The sequence below is a fragment of the Aphelocoma coerulescens genome, chromosome 12 (genome assembly GCF_041296385.1).
Source record: "Aphelocoma coerulescens isolate FSJ_1873_10779 chromosome 12, UR_Acoe_1.0, whole genome shotgun sequence".
NCBI lineage: Eukaryota > Metazoa > Chordata > Aves > Passeriformes > Corvidae > Aphelocoma > Aphelocoma coerulescens.
In genome coordinates this window covers 13,892,875-13,917,352 of record NC_091026.1, presented here as the reverse complement: position 1 = coordinate 13,917,352, position 24,478 = coordinate 13,892,875, and the positions used below count along the sequence as shown (strand labels likewise).

At 38.7% G+C, this 24,478-nt stretch overlaps 1 protein-coding gene across 3 annotated transcripts in view; it reads right to left on the bottom strand.

Annotated features, from left to right (window-relative positions):
• Positions 1-24,478, bottom strand: part of PTPRG (protein tyrosine phosphatase receptor type G) — a 402,469-nt gene that overhangs the window by 226,765 nt on the left and 151,226 nt on the right. The window contains exon 1 of one of the 3 annotated variants that reach the window (XM_069028208.1): positions 20,370-20,461. The exons of 1 other annotated variant lie outside the window; for it this stretch is intronic. In XM_069028208.1, coding sequence (XP_068884309.1) covers positions 20,370-20,394 — 25 coding nt within the window. In that variant the 5' untranslated portion in view covers positions 20,395-20,461. Of the gene's footprint in view, positions 1-20,369; positions 20,462-24,478 lie in introns of those variants that run through there. One more of the 3 variants, XM_069028209.1, reaches the window with a different exon arrangement.

Here is a 24,478-nt window from a genome sequence, read left to right as displayed (position 1 = left end):
AGGGGATGCAGAGATCCATCCACAGCCCATGGGGATCCCCAGGGGATGCAGAGATCCATCCACAGCCCATGGGGATCCACGGGGGATGCAGAGATCCATCCACAGCCCATGGGGATCCACGGGGGATGCAGAGATCCATCCACAGCCCGTGGGGATCCCTGGGGGATGCAGAGATCCATCCACAGCCCATGGGGATCCACGGGGGATGCAGAGATCCATCCACAGCCCGTGGGGGTCCACAGGGGATGCAGAGACCAGCGTCAAACCATGACACACTTACAAGGTAAGAAGTTTTACACCTTAGTTTTGGCCACCAAACTCTGACCCTGAAACATAGGGCCTCCAGTTGCACAGAGCTGGAGAGACAAAAGCCTCAGCATAGAAGAAAAGCACCTTACATCTTGGCTCTCAGCTGGGTCTGCATCTCCTTCAAAACAGTTTAGCAGCATTCACTCTTAGTGGAAATCAACTCCTCAGCTCTGCAAGAATGCTTGTATCCAAATTATCTGTCCCCACCAATATAAAAATGATGGATTTTAATACCTTCTGTCCAATAACATGCTTACTTGTCAGTGTGATGGTATGTAGTTAAATCACCAACATTTCATATGAATACATCATCTGATTTACTGAACAGAAATATTTATTAAAAACTTCTGCCCTAACTTGACTTTGCTATTTAGCTTCTGGATTTATTAGCATTAACTCCATTAGATGAGCAGTTCACTGTATTTTATTTTCCCACATATTTTCTAATCCAGAGAGGCACAGGAACATTAATTCAGGAATTGGCTGCAATTATTTTTTGCTATTCAGCTAGGGGCAGTAAATGCAAACAGAATTGGCTGCAGTTCAATGTCATTGCATAAGATTTCCTCTATTGTTTCCTTAGATGCAGATGTTAGGGTATAGAATGCTAAATTAAAATAGTGACAGTGTCATCCCATACATGTTTTAATGGGTTCCTGGTAGGCTCAGTTTTCTTGCTCAAAATTAATTTCCTTTTACCTAAAAACAACCACAGAATTACAGAATTAAGACCACTTCTTCCTTCACCAAAATATAAAAAGGAAAGAATGCCTCAGCTGCTCATTTTTCACATAAAGCTCAGCGTACACTGCAAATCAAGGACTGCAAGCTTCAAGCATTCACCTTAATCATGAAGGCAGTGAAAATAAGATAAGTAAGAAATTTGACATTGTTATTTAAACAATTATTCTTTCTCTTGCAAATGCCAATTCCTTTCACACTGAAAGCACTAGAGAGGCTTGAAAAACTTGTGCATCAATCAGGATTTCAGCACAATTCTCCAGCTTCTCAAACCAATCTTCAAGAAATTCTCTTGCTCTTTGGAAATGCTGAGGGCAACAGAAAAATAAGGGAGGCAGCCTCTCCTTTTCTGCTGTGTTTGTTCAAGATCATTGTTTTGTCTTTTAAAATAAATGCAGATGACATGCAGCTACTGCTGCTTCTTTTTTTTCTCAAGGGGAGCAGAGCAAAGGGGGCTAGATTATCTACAGATTGATATTATTGCGTTTATCTCGCAAAGCCTGTTCTCCAAGGAGCAAGCTGCGTGGGACAACACAGGGATTGAACAGATATTATAGGTCCTCACTGCTGTAGATGTAACCACAACTGAAAATACTAATTATCTTCCCAAACAGAGCTGCAGCAGCCCAATGAGGGACATTAACACAAACACCCCTGAGGGCAGCCAGCCATCTTTTATTTATTTCTGTTTGTTTGCTTTAAATGCTGGGGGAAAATTAAAGGAGGAAATGATATTAAAAAAGGCTTTCACTACTTGCCCCTCCCCACAGAAACAAAGATACATACAAAGAGAATAAATCTCTCTTCCCTCTGCTGGGATGCTCCTAACAACAGTTATTACAGCTCCCAGCTGGGAGCTCACTCTTCACTGCCGTCTGAAGACTGTCACAGCCACAGGTTCCTGTAAGATTAGCAGGAGTAAGAAAAGATGCTGCCAAAACCATGTACCGTCTGTGCAACCCTTCACATGCTGGCTGAGCACTGCAAGGCAACAGCCCAAGATCCATCCCCAGTGTCAAAAAGCAGCCCATGTAAAGATGAACACACTCAAGAGATAATGAGTTCCCTGGGGAGGAATCCTGGCTTGAAAGAGGTCCATCAAGAATACATTTTTATTTACACTCCTTTTAAATGTCCACAGCTTTACTGCAGAAAGCTGTAATCTCAACTTTCTCAGGTGTCAGCTCCCAACCTCCCAAGCCTTTTACCACTGACCTTCAGTGGCTCTTTAATTGCAACTAGCACTCTTGGTAAAATTAAAATGTACATTTTAACGGATCAATCTACCTTTTTAAAATGAAGATGCAAAGCCAAGCATTGCAATTAAGAATCATGGCCTGGCTGCCTGGTATGATCTTATTGGTAGCTATTTTCCATTGTGGTAGTGCAAAAAAGCTAACACCTTCGTTGCTTCTCTTAACTTAAAAAAAAAAAAAAAAAAAAAAAAGAAAGTCCAAAAATGGGTTTGAAGGTGTCTACAGCCTGAGCAGAGGGGAAGGCACTAAGCTCCCTGCCCCATGTCAGGCTCTGGAGCTGCTGTCGGCACACAGGATCTTAGGACAGGCACAAGACACCACCTTGAATTCGGCCATAAGGACTAGACACCTCTATGCTGCAAAAAAAAAAAAATTCTTATCTTGCATGTCATTAGAAGGTGACAGGGCAGGAATCCTGAATTCCTCCTACAGAATTTTGCAGCTCTGAATTGTGCAGAAAGGGGCTACAGCTGTTCAGAATCGTCTATATTCAGCTTAAGCACAGGGGAGGGTATTGCAGACCACGCACAAAACAGGAGGAAGAAGAGCATCCAAGAGGAAATGATCAAATTCAATGATTATGAAGCTAGATAAAACTCACACTAACAAGATTAACTTGTTACATTATATGAATAAGCTACCATTAGGACTCTGCTTATTCTCAGGCTATTAGAGGATAGTCAATTCTTTACATGCAACATATTCCATTCCAAAAGTACATTCAGCAGGTAATAACACAAAGCTGCTGGGTAGAAACTGCCCTGTGCCCTTCCACGCACTCCTCTTCCCTGTATGCTACAGGGAGGGTTTGTTTACTCAATTATTAAGTCTCCAAAAGAAAGTGTATTCCTCAGGTAATAGCAAAAGCAGCCACTAAAGCAGGAACAAGCAGTGCTTCAAGTAGGCAATTACTCTACAATATGTGCCCGAATTAGCTATGGCAGAACCAAGGGCTTGCAGCAGGCAGCAACAGGTCAGACAGCAGTTCACCCAAAGTACATCTTGAGCAGGGACACACAAAATGAATAAGCTGTGGCTGCCCCATCCCTGGAAGTGGGCCAGGCTGGACAGGGTTGGAGCAACTTGGTCTAAGTAGAAGGTGTCCCTGCCCGTGGCAGGGGGTTGGAACAAGATGAGCTTTAAGGTCCCTTCCAATCCAGGCCATTCAAAGATTTGATTCTATGAAAACACTAACAAAGTAAGTCACTGATGAAAACATCAGCTGCCAGTCTTACAGTCTTTTCAGAGGCCAAGTGAGAAGCAAAAAGGTTCTCCTTCAGTGCTTCCCAAACACATCCCATGGTTACTGTAAGGGCAGTAAATAAAGCCATACAGATTACTTTACCTGGGCATTTCCTCGTGCACTCATGCCCTGGGTTCTGAAGAAGCCCTTCTGTTATATACTGGTGGGGATCAAATGTGCTTTTATGATGATGACTAAGCACATACTAAGAAAAATTTAACACCAAGGGAAACTGTTAACAGCATACAGAGATAGAGTAAATGAAAAACCAATGCTAATAAAAAATGTCTACTGAATAAATTATAAAGTGACTGAGAGCTTAGCTAAATATAACTCTAAGAAAAATCAGATCAACGTGTGACTCCCACATCTTTATGCATTTTGTTTAAGAACCTCCGTTATGTTCTGCATTGTAGAAGTCATTCTGACTGTATGCTCTGCCAGCTTCTGTAATGATTCAGAACTTCACAGATCTAGGATGATTTGTTAAGTAGAAAAAAAATAATGTTTGTCTTTAAAGCTTCTAGTCTTGATTTAATGTTAAGGGTATGAACAAAAAAATGAAAATTGTCTTTACTCTTTTATGCACTGTTTTAAAAGAAAATACAAACATCCAAGTGTCTTCATATCTCATATATATTCAAATATTGTATATTCAAGTCAATCATAATGACAAAAATCCATAATCTGAAACTACAGGGCAATTGTTCTGTTCTTATGTGACATTTGTGGTTACAGTTTAATAAAGAAAAACCAATGCTAAAAGATGACAGACTCCTAAATGTGAATCGGTAATTACATTTTAATTAAAAAATGGAAGCAAAAAAAGAAATCTATGAAGTATCAATTTGCTTTACAGACAAATAATTAAAAAAAAAAAAAAAAACAACCAAATAAAACCCCCAAATTAAACATTTATATTTTTAGTAGTACAAGAGCACCAATAAATATAATCACTAGCTGGTAGGTAGTCAGAAGCAGCATGAAATTCTGCAGTAAACGTTTATTCTCACTTAAGATGAAAACATCCACAGATTCATCCCCTAACACATTGCTTTCCAATACTGAAGGAAACCTCTCGAAGAACATTAATACATAAATATTGGAGAGTTAAATGCCCCTGGGTCAAAGGGTTAGTGTAATACAATATTTCTGTTGCACTTTGCATTATTATCGTTATGCTTGGTTTGCATTTTTACAGCACACAAAATCAAATTAGTTTGCTCTTCTGCTAAGTGCACAGTTCCTGGTGGCCATTAGTGTGACTCCCAGGTCAAGAGGAGCCTGGAATATGGCAAACACGTGTCTTCCTTCCAGAGGCTCCTATCACCTATAAATCTTACTGAAAAGAGTGAAAGGGAGAATAGCAGAACGTATTTTAAAATTAAGCTACTGCTACCTAAGAAACTTAGAACCATAAAGTTACTTGAAAATGTTGGATGAAAAATAAAATGTATTCAAAGCATCTGAACCCTTACAGAACGAGTGACTCTTATCTACCAGAGCAATTAAATTACCTGGCACATTTCCTTGTGAGCTTTCTCTGAACATCATCTCAAGGATAGAAATGTTGCAGAATTCACATAAACCTTGCTACAAAAATTTTGGGCAGTTCCTGCTGAGTTCCCTAATGAATAACCCCATAAACACAAAAATCCTTATCAGACCTTGGGAATACACCACACAACTATTCCATCCCTGCCCAAGATGACCTCAAAAGGAGCTTAGTATTCCAGTCACACTGACATTGCTATCATTATTTTTATATCAGTAGCATTCATTTTTAGGTAGATTAATTACAATAAATATATGCTCTATCAACAGAATTTTCATTATGGTTCATTTAACCTCATAATACATAATTGATTCCTATTTGCTCTATGTGATCGATGCTTAGCACTCATTGCTGAGCTGTGTTAGTAAAGGAGAAGTCAGAGAAGGGCCATGTCTGTAGGATAAATAGCAAGGTTGATATCCCATGTAGCTCTGATTGTCTTCATAAATGTCTATGCACTTACAGAGAACACAAAAATTAATACTGATGCTTTATTAACTCAAAAAATCGCATCTGAGAAACCTAAAAATTTATAAATCTGTAGGATTTACTAGCTCGTGTTCCCAGGCACATGCACTAGAAGAACTAGACCTCCTATGCTACATAAATAAAAAAACTATTGGTACAATATGCAGCTTAAAAAGCTCCCATTTTTAGCTCACATCTTCTCTGGTGCTTTGGGAGATTGGTCTAAAAGTGGTTCTGACCTTCTGGACTTTAGAATATGTCACAAAACACAAGGAGGGGAAGGGAAGGGAGCTGTGTCTATGCTGTGCCCCTAGCTACAGCCTGCTGTGTTCTCAGTAACTGGAAAGCTCCAAATTTAATTTATGAATAAAAGAATAGTGACCACTGCTTTACACAGACCTTCAATGCACGGACCCACACCAGGGGAATCCCACGAATAGACGAAATGTGGGATGAGATCCACACAGGCTGCATTATTGATGTCCTTCCTTCCACACTTGGGTATTTCTGACAGATACTGACATTTTAGGAAATCACCTCAGTGCCACAAGATGAGCAATGTAGGAGCTGGTAAATCTGAAACAACTCTGATTCAGACAACACTGAAAGACATTATTTGCATTCCTGAGATCAGTCTGACTTTGATCTGTCATAACAAGATATATGGAAATGTATAAAATTTATGTGCTTTTACTGAAGGAAAATAACAGTGGCACATGCCTTGATACCTCAACTACTCAAAACCCTGCATAAAATTCATCTCTTTTGTAACTATTAGCAAATAGGATAATTGTAATGTATATTAATGCAGTCTGTTGAAAATAGAATTTTCCAAAAATTTCACCTCTAAGAAATGAAATATGAACATCACTGAAGCTAACTGGATATTCAGTTCACCTCTTTAAAAAAAGAAAGCAAGTTTGAGATGAAAACCACGTTAAAAAAACCCAAACCCCAAAGATGTTAGTACAATGCTGGTAAAGGTGGGAAAATATTTCATAGCCAAGTTATTAACATTTAAATTTAAAACTATAGTAGATTATTCAATATTTTGAGAAAGCAATAACCTTTGTCAGAACCAGCTAACTTACTACTTGTACTGAGTTTTAGTGTGATGGATAGGAACAAAATAACAGATATATAAAAGGAAAATTTCAGCATTGTATTTCTAACTGTTGCTTTCCAGAATTTCTTAACTATAGAAGAGAGAAGGATGTATATTCTTCAAGCAAACATTTGGAGTGTAGCTTTGCCCTTTGGGCCAGTTAAAAGCCACTTAATTAAAATCTGAAATATTTTTTAACTTCAACTTCCTTGAAGATGTATTACTAATAGACTTCCAGTTAAGCAGGTATGTCAACCAAATCATTCACAGTTTTACCATGTGAAAAACACAGTCTCCAGTATATATAAAATTATATTTAATGTTTCTGAGAAACCATTATTCAAAAGCTCACCTGCCCTGCATTTCTCTTAACAAGTTTACCAATTTTTAGAACATGAGGGTATAGTAATATTTAATACTACACAATGTTAACCAAGATTTCGAAGCATTAAAAAAATGCCAAGAGACAGTTTCAGATTTCAAGATCCCAAGCTTGTCCAGGCAACTAATCATCTCCCAGCAAAAGAAAAACAAGAGAGCAGCTACAGCACAAGGACTTGGAGATTAATTTAACTCTTCCAGGTAAGCGCTTCAGGAGGAAACTCTAAAGGCTCAATTAAGGGATGCTGAAGCAGGATTTCTCTAGACCCAGAAGTTTTTACTTGCCTCTCCACTAAGGCAGAAGCAATTTCCTTTCACTGAGGACTCAGACAGCCCCTTAGGTCAAGATGAAAGATCTATTTTTTTTCCTGTTAGAATCTGACATGCCAATCACCCAGTCAACCTCAGTGGAATAACATTTGGCAACTAAGGCACAAATAAGCAGGCACAGCTGGCCAACAGCTCTTCAAGGGGCAGCCTGGGCAGAGTCTCCAGCCAATTCACTCAACCACAATGATGTCTACATGCCTCCCCAGCAAACCCTCACTATATTTCACAACAGTTATGGGCAGGGAATTAGGCACAAACCCTGCTCTTTGGAAGGCCTGGGTAGGATTCACTCTCCTAAATTGGGAATTTAGTATTACTCTAGCAGGATGTGAACATCAGGTTAATGTCTTGACATCAGAAGACGAAAAATATTAATTCAATATTTGCTTTAAGAGTACACTGGCTCTTTATGAATGAGAAACAGCCATCTACAGTGCCCTTCTGTTGAGCTGGTCAACATTGGGGCTGCGGGCTCACTTCAGTCCAGGCACTGAATTACTCTCACACATGAGAGAGGCCAAAAACACATGTTCACACCTCACTGCCTCAGACAGCTGCATGAACTCTGCAGGAATGTACTACACATCTGCATGTACACATTGCCCTTAAGAACTGAAACGTGGATTTTACTGTTTCACTTGAAAATCTGCAGCCTGAAAAGAGTGGTGCTTCATCAGCATAATATCTCTATGGGTTTTGAAAGCAACCTCAAAGGTTGTAAAGGGTTAGAAATTCTATGTGTTAAGACAAGTGAAAAAAAGGAATGACTCCTCCTGTCCTCGCTGCTCATCTACTCTTGTCCTTCAAGAAAGTATTTCCTGCCAGGTTCTCAAGCCACACCCACAAAAAATTCAATACTGTTATTATTGAGATTACACCCCCACTCAGATTTCTTAGGTGCAAAAGCATATAAGGCACCCTGGACTTCAGCATCAAAAAAAAAGGAGACCAAAGCCATAGGTAATTTTGGCAATTCCTTCCATTTCCCTCTCTCTTGACTGTTGCCTTCCATTACTTATCCCAACAAAGACACCCAGCTGAAGAACTTGAACCCATCACATAAAAGCATTCGCTCCTCTCTGAGTCCGTGCCTGAGGGAGCCCCTCTGCAGCCGGAGTCAAGAGGCACAGCCAGGCTCACAGTGGCTCTGCCCAGCCCCAGACACAGCTCAACACTTGCCTGGCTTTGCACAGGCAGTATTTGAGGTTTCCCATGTCCCATATCCAGTGGACTCAATGCCAGAGCAGCAGAACTCCTCTTCCGGCATCATTTTCCATCTGCATGAGGTCAGAAAGTTGTACACCAGTATATGGTGTCAGAAAATTGGATTTTATCTGAATCTGTAGGGATTCACATCTCTTTCCACACAGTCTATTTGCCCTAATTGCTGCTTTGACTTGGAGATATTCCAGCATCTATCAGTTTAAACAAAACTTTAAACATTGTTTGAATGTATCTAAACGCATTCAGAAATTTAATGAAGTCCCACTTCCCCCAACAGGCTGTGTCTATTGCCCCTAAATAGTTCAGTTGAGGATTTATTTGAATTTATAGGCATCAACTCAGTCATATATTGCTTTCTTAAATGCCTTATACAAGCAAAACCACATAACTAAGACATGAAGAGTTCAGCATAACAGCAAACCAATGCTTCATAAACCACAATCATTTTATAAAGCTCCTTTTTAAAAGAAGTTTTAAAAATAAAATACACTTTTTCTTCAATAACTGCAGATGATCAAAACCAACCTAACAAATTCCCTGAGCTATAGCATTTCTCATGGAGCACTCCTTGGTGACTCCCTTTCCTTTGCTGCATTTCCCGACATCCATTACAGATCTGACATTAGCAAGAACTGTAAATGTCACAGATTTCAAAATTTAAATTGTAGCAAAGTGCTGTGTGTGATTTTCTATCAACAAGGCAACATGTTAATGCTCTACCAAAGCCAAGTCAGCTCCTGAAATACAGTCTAGGTTTTCTAGGGCAAAGGTTTTCATTGAGGAAATGCAAGGTTGTGCACTGTGGTTCAATTTACAAAATTAGTCACTGATCATTATTTATTTGCATTGCATAAACATTAAAAAAATAGGTGATGAGTCACATCCCTGCATCGGAAATCAGGAAAAAGCCACTAAAAATACTTTACAGTTAACATCTACAAAAAGGAACAAAATATACAACAAAATTTTGATTATTTTCCAAGTTCATGATAACTTGCAAATATAAAAGACTTGGGGATGGTGTGGGAAGTTAAATGGAACATTTCATTTTACCAAACTTCCCAAGATCAGCTGACTATTTAACATTTTCCAGTGCTGGTAATTCATCCAAATGAACACACATGCTCTTTCTGGGAAGAAAAATAAAGAAGGGGGAGGAGGGGGAGAGAAAGGAAGAAAAAAGGGGGGGGGGGGGGGGAGAGAAAAAGGAAGAAAACAGTCCTAATAACTCAGATAACAGCTTTTAAATTTTAAGCACACACAGAAGTGTGTTCCAGTGATGACTTCTTCACCTCTTCATCATCATGTCCCTATGGTATTAAATGCTCTTAATCAACTGTTGTCAATAATGATTTGTCACCTACCAAGATTAAAATCTGAATGGGAAAACATCTGTTACACTCCTTTGTTAGGAAACTGGCAACATAGTTTTTGAATTACCCTCTTACACATTCTGTTCAGCTATTAACCAGCATTAACCCATAAATCCATTAAACACATTATGAACTATAAAACTAAGTTCTATAATGTTTCTGTATGAACAAAACAGAGAAATTTTAATATAGAATGAATGTCATCTACTTTTGTAGTTTTTGAATCAAGTTATGAATTCCATCTTAAGGTTGGAGAAAAGTAGATTGTGCTACCTTAGACAAAACAGCTAAGAACACTGGACACAGATAGTGTAATAAACTTTAATTGACATAGGTTAAGCAGCAGCACATCCCAGTAACTTAACCAGCACAGGATAATTTGTCATAGTTTTCTTTTACAATAATGAAAAGATTTAGAATCATATTCAGCAAGCAGGAAACTAAACCACTGTGCACACAGATTAAGAAGTGTTGTATGCTATAATCATGGCCCATGTTATTCCCTTTCTCTTTAATTGGGCTGAGTTCTCTGTTCATAATTACAGTGATAACAGACAGATAACCACACAAAACACTTCTCTTTCCAGCACCTGCTTGCACACAGTAATGTTTCATGGAGAGGTCAGGAAAGCGCAATGCCTTAAAAAAAAATTTAAAAACACAAATGTGTATTACAACAACATGAGATCTCATAGCAGTACAAGAAAAATTATTTGGTTTGCCACTTGCTTCACATGCCTGCCAGGACAGAACCACTCATGTCCCAAACAATGTGACTTTTCCAAAGACTCATGACTTGGGTTTGCTGTCTCATGATTGGGCTTTTGCGTGGTAAGCAGAACATGGCACAGCATGACACTTTTCCATCGCATCACCATATGCAACAGTGTTTTTGACACAAACACATGGACACAAAACTACCTGTTTGGACCACAGAGGCACAGTAATGTTTAGAATTAAGGGATAAGAATGTTCAAGAAAAAAAACCTTTCAACAACAAATACTTCATACAAATATAGTATTTTCCATGTTGAAGTGCCAGCTATTCCCAATCTTGTTAGTGCTGTAGTAATTAGGCAGCAGTTACTCCATGCTGTCGAGTGGAAAACTGCCCACTGGGACCCAATCTCCACCTGTTTTGCCCAGGCAGGGAGGGTGCAGGAAGGATGCTTGCAGCCAACTGTGATCAAACTGCCTCAGCCTCATTTCCCAGAGAGTAAACTGTGTCCAGCCTCACCTAAGTTACCCAAGACATATCTATGTCAGTCTTCAAGGGTTCTTCCAAAACCAAGGGAGTGAAACAAGAACCTATAAGGAGCATCTAAATCTATACCTTAGAAAAAGGTATTCTGTTTGCAGAATTTTCTTTTTTTTATGGTAACACTCAACCAAAATGCAGTCAGCTGCAGTTACTGTAGTTGGCTCTGTAGTAACATTTTCAAACTCCGATATATCCAAGACATTGCATGGAAGAGATTTAACCTTGATCTGTCCTAAGCCCATAGACACGTAAGAAGAAGAGAAATAAAAATTTATGTAATTTATAATGGCAATCAGCTCAGTTCTATCTACTGGCAGCTCCTTGCTGCTTGACACAATGCACAGTACACTGCAATTTCAAAGTTACTCCAAGCACCCAATTCCCCAGTGATTTCACAAGAGAAAAACTGCCACATTCCACCATTACTATGTGTCATCCAGGGAATGCACAAAGGAATTGTCTTGTTCAAAAGCTGCTCTGAAAGGATTGTGATACTGCAGGGAACACAGAAGCCACAACAACCCAAAGGATCTGCCACGAGCTGTGCAGCAAGAAAACCTGCAGCATGACAAATAGGAAATACCTTGAACATATATATATATATATATATATATATATATATATATATATATATATATATATATATATATATATAGAACAGCATTTGTTAGTAACACAAAAAAAGCCAAAACAAACATTAAAGCCACTTAGCCTTCACTTCTAAAAACTCTCAACAGAAGAAATTTTTAAATACTGGAGCATTAGTGTTAAATTTCTCCCATTATATGCAGCAACAGTGTAATGCCTGTAGAACTATACAGACTTTCCATCAAAGCTAAAACAAGAAAGAATATTACTGTGAGAATACCAAAAGACATAATTTAAATTACACTGCATTTACATTTCCAAGCCAAAGGCCAGGAAACTACTTTTGTATTAAAAAGGAAAGCTACATTCCTGTACAGTCACTTGGCTATTCAGAAGTGAGAGGCTGCAAAACACAGGGATCAAGATCTTCACATAAGGGCACTGCTTCGAGTGAAAGAGATGAAAATACTTATCCAGTATATCTAGACAACGTGCAGAGTCAGGTGCTGGACTTCCACATACAGAACAAAAAAACAAACAAACCCACCAAAAAACCCTAAACCCAAAACCTCACAAAAAATTACTGTGAAAAATTTGGACATAACTAGGCAGAGAATAGAAAGTTAAAGGAATTTTTAAATGGTATTTTTCCCTCATTTTAATATTATTTGGGAACATCAATAAGAAGATAAAAGGCTTTGTATTTAATATCACATTAGTTCTTACAGGACACATCTATAGCCAAGCAGCCTTTGGCTGTTTCCCATGTTTCCCCAAGACTGCAGCCTTAATGCACAATTTCTTTGCCAGAAACAAAATGATTAAAAAAGTATCAGAATAGAGCAGTGAAGAGGTCTCCAATTTCTGCTGTACCTTCTCTGTCAACCTCTTTGCAGACTCCAATTCCTCTATAAATCTTAACCCTACATAATCCCTTGTGGAGTTCACTGGCTCATGGCCAACACAGTCCACGTTACCTAGAGAACACAACAGATACATTCTTCACCCTCTCAATACACTTGGGTGCCCAGTAATTTGGCCAAAGGCAGGCCTGCATTTATCCAACTTCTCAAGAAACTCCTTGTCATTTTGGCACAAGCCCTTTACAACTCAATTTACAGGAAAAGTGTCAGTTTAGTTCCAGCTGCAAAGCTCCAAGAGTAATATTAGGAAAATACAAACCATATTTCACCTTTTATTGGCAGGGCACACACAGCACTTAGTTAGTTTACTTAGCATCCAGGAACTGCATGTGTGGATGGATCAGTTCTTTGATCAAGCTTTCACTTATTTTAAAAAGGCCAGACTCTGTAGATCAGTCTTCTAGCACTGACCAAAGACATGTAAATAAAGAAATAAATGCCCAGAAAACTCAGGGAAAAAAAAAAAAAGAAAGAAAGAAAAGAAACAGGCAATCACTTATTTACATTTAATTAAGCATAAACTAACTCCCCTCCTCCTTTGGGAAGGATATAGATAAAATATGAATGGAAATTAAGAGTGGATGAGTAATCACTGCAGTTCAAACAGTATTTCACAAGCAAAACAAGTGTGATAAGATTCAGTAGCCTGCGGCAGACGTTTGTTTGCGTGAACAACAAGATCATATTTTCATACTTTTGGCCATCTCTGTAGTCTGAGGCAAACTGCCAATTCCTACTCTACTGTCAACCCCCGGACCTAATGGAGATGAAAGGCAAAATATAGCTCCATTCCAACTGCATTATTAATTCCAGCAGGGCCACAGTCAGGCTGACAGGGCTGAGGTCATAATTTAGCCATTAGCACTAGGAACAGCAGGATTTGTCTGCCCAGAACTGCAGGACTATGGGCTGTGCTTTCCCTTTTATGTCCAATCAATATTATATTTCACGTTGTCTCACTGGACTAATGGAGGAATGGTCACAGCACTGGTTTGAAGAACACTTCTAGCAAAAGACAAAATTCTCCTCAAAGACAATCACAGCAGTCCCACTTCTGTTTTTCTGCTAGACTACCCCAGTCACATTAAGGTCTGTTTTCTTTCTACAAAGATGCAAAAGGAACATACAGTATGATTTTAAAAAACTGTGCTGGCAAGAGCAGCTCTGCCTACACCTTGGGATTTTCATACCGCTGCAATGTTGTAGGCAGCTTCTCCAAACTAAACATGAAGAACCTCAAATATAAAATACTTATAACCCAAAATAAGCCCTACTGCAATATAATAAACCAATACTTATGGCACAAGTACAATTTATCGCATGATCCTGCCATTTTTTACTTGCCTGTGGGCAGACAGAAGCATTTCCCACAAGGAGCTGTGGAGCAAAGGGCCTGCAAATCCAACCTCATCGATTTCCTTCTGGAGCTACATTTACCTTCTCATGTTTTCCAACAACTCTATGGTGGCAATTAAAAATATGTCTAAACCTAAGCTACTACAAAAGAATTTCCTTCCCTGCTTAAATGAGTCTTCCTTGCCAGGATGTCAACTGGAGGTGGGGACATGGGACAATCAGTTCTTGCATCCATATGCTCTTTGCCCCTCCCCCTTCGGCATCAATTCTTCTAAAGACTGCTACATGTACTGTACAGGACTAAATTAAGGAAACTCAGTTTTACACTTCTACAGACTGCAAGATGATAGTTGGAAGGATGAAAGCTGTAATTTCTTCACACTCAACTTACAAAGACTTCAGACTTCTCAATTTTCTTCTGTGATGTCTCTGAGGACTTCTCATTTCCCTCCCCAACCTTTTTAGATCCAGTCAGCTTTCACTAGCTTAGTTAGAGCCTGTAAGCAGGAAGAGCTGAAGATTTTAAGCATCTCTGTATCTCTAGTTATTTTATTAATTTGGTCTTGTTTTTAAAATAATAATATAGAATGACCATCATTCTCCTGACTTTAAAATTGGCTGCTGTAGGTCATTGATTTTAATTATTTGATGAAATGAAAGAGATCCCTAAATGACAGCTGCTGATATATGGTAGGGCTTTATTAAATGTTCAAATATTTAACTGAATTCAGTGACTTAGAAAAATTCAGAGCATTAATTTTGTAGATTAAACAGCAGCCTTAAGGTCCCAAATTATTTTAAAACAAATTTTACCTACTTTTTTGGAACATTTTGAATTTAAATCTTACTGTCAGCTCCACATAAGACCATTTCTGCAAAGGTTTCTCACATACTATGGTACCAACTTAAATTCTAATCCATTTGCATTACCCTGATAGGTTATAAATAAGGGTGAATGAACTTAAACGTGTTCCCACTTTACTTAATTTGCAACAATACAACCTACTTTTTACGTAAAAGAGGTGGGGAAGAACTAACATATCAAAATAAACACATGTTCACATACCATGTTAAGTTGATGCAACCCTGATTTAAAAAAGGAAAGAAACAGCGGTAATAATTGAACACGTTTTCCACAGAAGGAAATTGACACTGAAGGGGTTCCCACTCTAGACAGATACTCGAATCTTAATTTATCCAGGAAAAAAACGTTTAAATTTTATCTGTGTTTAAGTTAAAAATAAAAAAGCCTGGTAACCAGCAGCTCTTGACTCTTGCCTTGCACCAAAAATTACCTCAAAGAGGTGTATAAGGATCTCACAGCACTACTCAATAGATAGCAGATAAAATTCCATGACAATCAATGCTAATTATATATACAATGATGGACTTGAAATTAGCTGTTAATATTCAGGGAAGACTTCAGAGTAATCACTTAGGCTGGCAGTTCTCTCTGTGTCACCTCCATGCTCCACAGCAGTCTGAAGGCAAACAGAACCCAAGCAATTATTATTAAAGAATAAGAGAAGAGTGAAATGCCATCACAGCCATTTTATGAGCTCGCCTTCTGAACACTGAGAGCATTTCTGCTTGCTCCTCTCCAAAAGGGTGGAAAAGTGTAATCAGGAAGGGCATGAAGGAAGAGCACAGGCATGCAATGGCTTCTATTTCAAAAAGGGAAGACAAAAAAATCCAAGCCTGGAAAAGAGAGGATTCAGGGTAGACAGAGAGGAATATACCAACAGTCTTTAAAAATCAGAAGTGGAATGAAGGAGATGAACACAGAGCCAGTGTTCACACTTTGTGCCAACACAAGACCTCCAGAGCATCAGGTGAATGTTCCTTCCTTTGGCTAGTGCATGTATTGCCACAGGACAGTGCAGAGGCCAAAAATATTTAAATGGTACAAGAAATCAATTAGGAAAAGGCATGGGAGAAAATCCAGTCAAGGGCTATTAAAAGCAATTATGCAGATACAAGCTCAGGCTGAAGAGGCCCCTCAGCCCCAGAGCATCACTGCCTGGCAGGGCAGATCCCAAACACTTTGCCTTCCCCTCTTGCCCTCATCAGGAGCCTAGCTTACTAAGCTAACAAAACCCACAAAATATTGGGCTAAACAGACCTCTATGGCCATTTCAGCATTTTCCTATGAAAAGCTATGGAGCTGAGACACATTTAATTGTGGTGCAATGGGATCACACACTAAAAATAGTGATTTTCAAAGTTCTATCACCTGCATAGGAATAAGCAGAAAATGTGAAGAGCCACTCTGAGGCAATGCATAATTCATGCAAATTTTGCCATCTAAGCTCTTTAGGCTTTTCTTAAATAAACAAATAACTCATCCTCCACATCCTCTGCAGTCTGAAGCTCGTACTGATTATGTTGATACCCTGGCAGAATTTAGAGCCCAGCTGAGCACAGGGTCCCATTGTGTCCTCTGCAAACAGAGGAAGAGAGAGTTCTTGCCTCACAGAGCCAGCAATATTAAAAAAAAACATAACACAAGAATCATAGAAGACTAGAAACTGAGATGAGGCAGCTCCAAACCAGAGCCTCAGGAACAGAACTCAATTTTTTTAAGTTAACATCTGTGCACTTCTCCAAGACTTCTCAAAACGGGATAAGAGTGGTTCTTTCCACATGGACAAACTAAGTACTGTGAAAAAACATTTGTGAATCTCATTCAGATATCGTGCCACAACTGAAGAAACATGATCCACAGAAACATTTTTACTAATTTCACATATGCATAAACCATGATGGACCCCAAGAGTAACCTTACTCTATCTTTCAGATAATTTAAATGGAAACCATGTCCAGTAGTCTTGGGCTAGTTCTGTGACATCTCAAGGGATAGGAAGCACAAGTCACTACAAAGAAATACAAGATAGGTACATAAAGACATCTGGTATAGTTTTCTCAAATTCTAGACTTCAGCACTGTCAGTAATGAACACAGTTAAAGAAACCTTTTCTTGAGGGGTCTGATTCTTCACTGCTTTTTTTTTATCATAGAATTTCCCAAGTCTACCACAAAGCACATGATAAAGAAACACACTGCCTGCTCTGTTACTCAAAAAAAACCCCAAAAAACCCCAGACTTCTGAAAGAACAAAATATCCAAACTCAGAGAAAAATAATAGGGTCCACAGATACATCAGCTGGTTTTTGAGAGGCTTTTTTTCTTCACATCAGCTCGTATTTACATAGCTATCTTACTCCTAAAGCAACAGGCAACACAGACAAGGTCCCAAAGGTGTAAACCAGCATGTGAGTCTGCACAGAATCGCCTCCAACTCCACAAACATACCAGCTGGCTTTTTATATTTTTCACACAGTTTTGGTACAGCCTTTGACATCCAGTTTCAGTCTAGAGGCAACATGAAGTAGCACTGTTAGTATTCTAATCTGAAAAAAACCAGACATATGAGATCCATCACAATAATGCAGTCTAGCAGTGCTATAATTTGGGTGACAGTATGAATGAGTCACAGGTAATTGTCAGGTAAGAGGAGGAACACAACTGCCTTCAGTCAGCACCAGAGTCCCACTGCAGGCATCGGAAATAGATTTTTGCAGTGGGAAAACAACTCAAGGAAGCAGAACAGAGATAATCACAGTCAAGAAAAATACAATTGAAAATATCTAATGAAAGAATTTCATTATTACAAATAAATCACAGTCATATTCACTGTAAGGGTTCCTATTCTCCAAATGAAGAAGAATCTTTATTTTGCAATTAACACAAAAATGGATAGATACTCCTCCTTAGAAAAATATTCTCTTTCCCTGCTCAAGGCAATGCTGAGTACACAGTGGTTTTGCCCCAGTTTGCTCTGAAAAATCAGCTAGAATACAGATCCATTTCTGAGCAAGGTGTGAAGTCCAACTTCTGCCATCTGGTAGAAAGATACAGCAGTATCTCTTTAAATATTTAGTTTCCTGCCTAAAATTAATTCTGGAATATCAAAAAGAACCTTGTGACACCTCCAGTGAAAATTCTCTCATATGAGAATCACAATTTTAACAACAGAGATCTCAGGAACTACTTCTCTCACTTAATGAGCCTTGGCAGCCATTCAAATTAAACACTCTATTGTGCAAGGAGCTAATTATGCTGAGATTAAACCCAGAGAATGATAGGGACATTTACTGTACTTCTGGCAATTATAAGAGCTCTCAGTATTGGAGAATACAGCTTGTATTTCATAATTCTGAAAGATGTCCCTGCTAATCCAATAAAAAAAAATGCATGTGCATGCTCACATATACAAGATTAATTAAATTTTTAAAACATTTTTCAACTATTTCCAACCATTGTACATTCACAAATTATTATTATTTGTTTTGCCCTATTTGTCCTGTATCGGAATGTTCATCCTGTATCCCATACATCCATTTGTCATAATCCTCCACCATTTCTCTGATAGGCAATTAATGTTATCTCTTTCCCTAAGAAAGCTAAAGTAATGACAGTAAAATATTGGCTCATTTAGCATTCTAATTAATTTTTCCAGTATCTTCCCTGATAGTGCCCTTTTCTTTCCCAGAAAACCCAGTGGTCAGTTCTCTCTGTCACTGCTACCCAAAGACAATGCATGTAAATAGAGGGAGTTTTCCTTACTTGGCACACGCAGGCGGAAGCACTTCTGAAATTTCATGAGTAAAACTTGTCACAGGATGATTTCTCACTTCCTCTCCACTAATGTCTACTTGGAAGAGGTTTGACTATGCAACATAAAACCCTCTAAATCCCCATAAGGGCCTGGAGAGACCAAAGACAAGTGATCAGACTCTTCTGCAGCAAAATGTGTTCAGGATCGCACAGGAACAGACTCTTGCACGCATGATGGGCAGCTGGGTAGCAAAGTAATGGATTTGGATTTGTGATGGATTTTGCATTTTGTGGTTATCTCCACCAGTATCTAACACTGTGTGTAATCTGATTTAAGGTTCCCCCATCCCACAGTCCAGGAACTCACAGCAGCTGCTTCCCCAGGGGATTTTCTGGTGTCTAATGAAACCGCAGTCTCTGCAGCACCATTCCTTTGAGGGTGAGGCATCAACAGAGAGGTGCTTCTCTACCCTGCCTTTGGTTTTCATGAAATTTGTCAAACTACAATGTATTGAACACTCCTAACCCTGCTTTTCCCATCCCATGACACTCAGGAACTATGCCAGCAGATACAAAGATGTTTGTGAGGATAGACAGGTGGACAGAATCATCAGCCTGAGAAATTAAGCAACCTGATCTGTGCTTCAGGTTGCAAATTGGTCAAAAGTAGCTTTTCAAATTTCAGCCAAACTGGATCACTTAGCAGAAGGAAAGTAGTCCCTATCATCTTGAGGCAGCAGTGCTCCCTTGAGTAAAACTCTCCAGAAGCTGTGAGGCAATGCCCTTGTTCCCATGAGCAGCCTTCACACACAAATTCCGGAGTATTTCATTTTCATATTCTCTATCAACACATTGTTTTGCTTAAAATGGAAAAAACAAATGTGAAAGGCCTGACCTCTCTGGGGTTGATGGGTGTGAATCAGGGCACAAATGAGCTGTCTTTGCAAGTAATGATTACTAAAACAAGTCTCTAGACTGGAGGCAAAGCAAGGTTAGTATTATTAAATGTAGCTCACTGTAAAACAAGATAAATCAGAAAGAGTTACAGGTAATTATCTGTATATTGTCATTGGTCAATCAACAAACTGCATTGTAGAATCTGTGATAAAGTGATTTCCTAATTAACTGCTCATCACAAGCACTTTTGGAGAGAACAGTGGGGCTAAACTAATTGTTGCAGTAAAACCAGAAGATTAACAAATAATAAGTTTCTTTAAACAAATTAAAGAAAAAGGTAGCAGAGTAATGCACTGAAGGAATGCACTTCGCTCTGCTCTTTCTGTATCTGTTTCTGCTGCAAAGCAGGCACACACAACACACCCACTAAATGTCATCCCATTTATGAGAAACATCCACACTCAGCAGCATTCCAGAAGCAGTCTCTGCACTCTCCGATGGTGGCATTCCAACATTTCACATTAACGTTTGCTTTCCCTCACTGCCAAACCCCCGGTTCCTGCATTTCTGACAGCACAGGGTGCCAGGAACAGAGCAGGGACAGCCAACCCCAGGCAGCACAACCCCAAGGGTGCTCCCACCTCCCCCTTCCAGGCTGGCTCTGCTACAAGAGCATCTGTAATTACAGAACCAGCATTAAGCCTATTACACTATGGGACAATCTCCCATTTTAAACTTTTACCTTTTAAATTCTGGAACAGCCACATACAAGCAGGTGCAAAACCTTTGCAGATACCACTGCTCCCCTCACTCCAGCAGCCCTTCCAAAACCTACATTTCAGCCCCCTTGGCTCCTCTTATAATCCTGACCATTATCAATATCACCTGGAAAACTCTGGCCACAAATCTCTCTCAGCTGAATACACAGGTTTTGCTAGTTTCTCCCCACTAAGGTTTTAAATGATTGCTTTAAAAATAACTATAAATGAAAAATGTGTAACTTGGTGAAGACAAGTATCTTAACAGGTTGGTTTCCTAAAATTTTTGTTATATTTTAAAAAAGGCAAAGATTGCATAACACCACCACTCTGGAAAACTTTCCTCTAAATTACGTAGTCAAAAGCCTTCAAAAAAGTAATGAATTTAGTGAATTAAAAATTTATCTAACTCTTTACATATCACCATTCCCAACAGTTGTTTTTCCTGACAGGATGCAGTATCTGTGTTTGAAAACCCTTATATAACTTCTGAATTTTTCCATCTAGCTCCAGCAAACTGACATAATCTAGCAACAGTCTTCTGTATCCCTGAGCACATACTGGCAGTGAAGTGTGGATGCTGCATGGGAATAGCTTAAAATTTTTCTTTAATATTTTATCATAACTTTAGTTGATGTTCATTTGTGTTCCCTTCAATCTCAGGTGCTGGCAGATGGAGTTTTTTCCTTTTTAACTAGCAGAAGATGGAATTTTCTGGTTTGTTTTCCCCTACAGCAGATGTATTAATATCTCAATATATTTCAGTAATTTTTCTATTCCTCACCTCTTCCTTGGAGATTGACGGCTTACTCACATAGTATTTTTTAAATAATGATGTTTTAGTCTTTTCTCCTCAGATAGACATACAGGTTCTAACATTTTTTTATTTAATTATTACATGTAATTTGATAATTCCTAGTAAGAGATAGGTAATTCTCCTTATAAGTATGTGGATTGTAAAATTTTATTTTTTAAGAAGTCAAATACATTAGGGAAAAAACTCCCCCAAATTTAGGTAAAGAACCAATATTCTATCAAGGCCATATGCCACTAAAACTCATCTCCATTTATTCTCCAGTCTGCTGCAATCACTATTTAATCCTCTCCTCAGTGACAGGGTATAATGATCTGATGAACGTTGCACTACTTAATGGACTACCTGAAAATGTTCAAAAACCATGGTGATGAGCACAGGCTAGAAAACTATAGAAAATATCCTAGAATAGAATGAGAACTGAGAAATAAATCAGACTGTAAGGGATAAGATTTATTCAGGGATGTATGGGCCCTTTTCTTTCCCATAAGCATTTCCATTTTTATTTCCTTTATTAATATTTTTACTGTTTCCCCAGCTCCATGTGAATGCACTGGAATCGTACAAGGTCTAATCTAAATTATCTTGCAGAGCAAGGTTGACAACCTCCCACAAATTAACATTAGCTCAGTAATTTGCCAGTTTGTGTATATAAATTACCAAAGATACATGGCACCTCCTTGCTTTGTATAAATATAATTTACCATGGATTTATTACTAATACTACAATACACAGTCACCCTGTAACAATTATTTATTTGTTTTTAATTTCAATAGGGCAGAAGTCAATTTGTCAGCCATACAGGCTCCCTGCTCAATAGCTGACCAGGGGACTCTGAGAGCTCCTGGATCATACCCAGCACATGCCAGCCCAGAGTGGCTGGGAAGAAAGCAGCTTCACCTGGCAGCCAGGGGAATTACCAACCTACTGTCATGTCAGCCGGTGTTTATGCCAAGAACAAACATTAGCAAGGGCTTCTTGGCATTGCAAACACTGGGGAGATTTCTATGCCTATCCTACACAGGGACTCAGACTATACCACACTTCCAGTATCCCTGGAATTTATATGAATAGGAAGATATTGGTGTCCAGTCCCTTATGCAACAACACAGTTCTGTAGAATTCACTACACAACCACTCACAACCACATAGTGCAGAATGCCAAGACCCCCCCACAAAAGCTTTAAAATGTTACACAGCTTCCTGCATATCTCACAGTAAACATAGTCAGATCTATGTGTATCTTGTCACCTATTTGCATAAATCAAAATCAATTTATCCAAAGGAAAAAAACCAAAAAAAAACCCCATAGACATAAGATTCAACTTCTTGGAATGACTGTGAAATGCAAACATAAACCAAACCACCAAAACTTTACTGTTCTGGAGATAGAAACATTGAATTACCAACATTTTTACATCTCAGTCAAGTACCAAGTTAACTTTGTTTTTAATTACCGATCAAATTAAGACCATCAGGACTGATTTATTATACAAACAGTGCAAAATTCTTTAGGCTTTGGCTGTTTCTATATAAAATTATAAAAGGACATATAAAATAAAGTCTTTACATGCAAACACTAATCAAAAGCAGAAGAGAATTTATGTAATAAACATTTTGTAAACAGCACTTCACATAAAAAGCCATTTTTCTAACACATTCCCTATTAGACTGTCAGTATATATGCACACACACTCTACCATGCAGAACTCCTACCCCAAGGACCGTTGTGTGTCTTAGCTTCCAATACAACCTCTTTTTAACTACATCCCATGTCTTGACTGCTCTCTTAATTTTAACCTCATCCTTTCCTGCTTAGTTGAATGCACTTAAAGACTCAACATTTTAGCAGTTTGTTAATAGAATAAAAACATTGTTTGCAATTTGTCTTTTTATTTTAGTAACTAAAACATATAATTATACTAATTCACTTGCAAAATAAAAGGAAACCATAGTAGTTTTAAAATACTTTGCTTATTAAAAATACCATAATCACTTCGCTGCTTTACTTAAAAAGTAATTTTGTTATACATAACTGTGTTTAATTTATTTTGTAGATATATAGCCAATGATAAGCCACTCAAACATAGCCCTGGGTATAAGGTTATAAGAAAGCTACTGTCTGTAAAATATCCATAATATGACTCAATATGCACAGTCATGCTATTTGCCAATGGACAGAGGGCAGAAATTAAACTGTACAGCTGGTCTGGCATACAATTCACCAATGATTAACAGCAAATGCATGATGTTGAACAGCGGTGTGACTACACACAATTCCTCACATGTTCAGTGTCTGTGTTACAGCTGAAGTTGCAGCACAGAGACATGTCCTAATACTGAAACAGAAAATGCATTATCATGAAAATGTTTAGAGACATGAGCATTGCTTTTTGTCAGCTTATACATTCTGACAAGTGACAATATTGATAACCCCAAGTTTTATTTCCAATAACAGATGCAGCCTGAGGGCAACAGTACAAGTTGTGTCTGATGTCTTTCTATCCCCTTCACCAGTCTCTACACTGATCTCCATCTGCCTGGCCCTTCCTTTAAGGCTCTCTTTAGATTTTAATTTGTGCCTTTCAGTCACACTTCTGACCAGCTGGTAAACAGAGAATGAAAATCCCAGATACTACCATTGGTTCAGGACCTAAGCATTCATTCCCACCAGGCAGACAGCCCGTGTGTCCAGGCTGGATAACACTGATTCATAAGGAGGCTCACTAGGCTCAGTGGATTCACAAATGATCCTAAACAGCAACTTATTCCCTAAGCCTGAAAGGTGCTAGAAAGGGACATTCAGCTCTGTTGTACATGAATTACCTCATGCTGTACATGAAAGGTAACTTTGCAAACTGCCCCCCAGTTCCTCTGTGCCAGGTTCTCTTGGCACACAGCCATCCTTCAGTGCATCCATCAGCAAAAAGAGCATGCAGAACCCTGACACAGCTGCTCCCAGAGAGACGGCATCAGAACTTGTGAACAGGAGAAATGCTCAGGACAGTGGTCCATGATTTTGCATATTTTTTACTTGTGAGACTTATAGCATGCTAGTTTTCCTTCCTCCTCTCATGGATCAAAAGGTGTTTCCTCCCTGAGGAGCTGTGTTCATGAGAAGTCATTGCCTGCTCCTTTAGAAAGGGGGCTGAAACATCACCGTTTCACAAAAGTCACTGAGAACACCAGAATGGCATAGTTAATGTCAAGGCTAAGATTAAACCAGTGAGATAAAGACAAGAAATAAGTGACTCCCATACAAAGAAAAAAAACCCAAA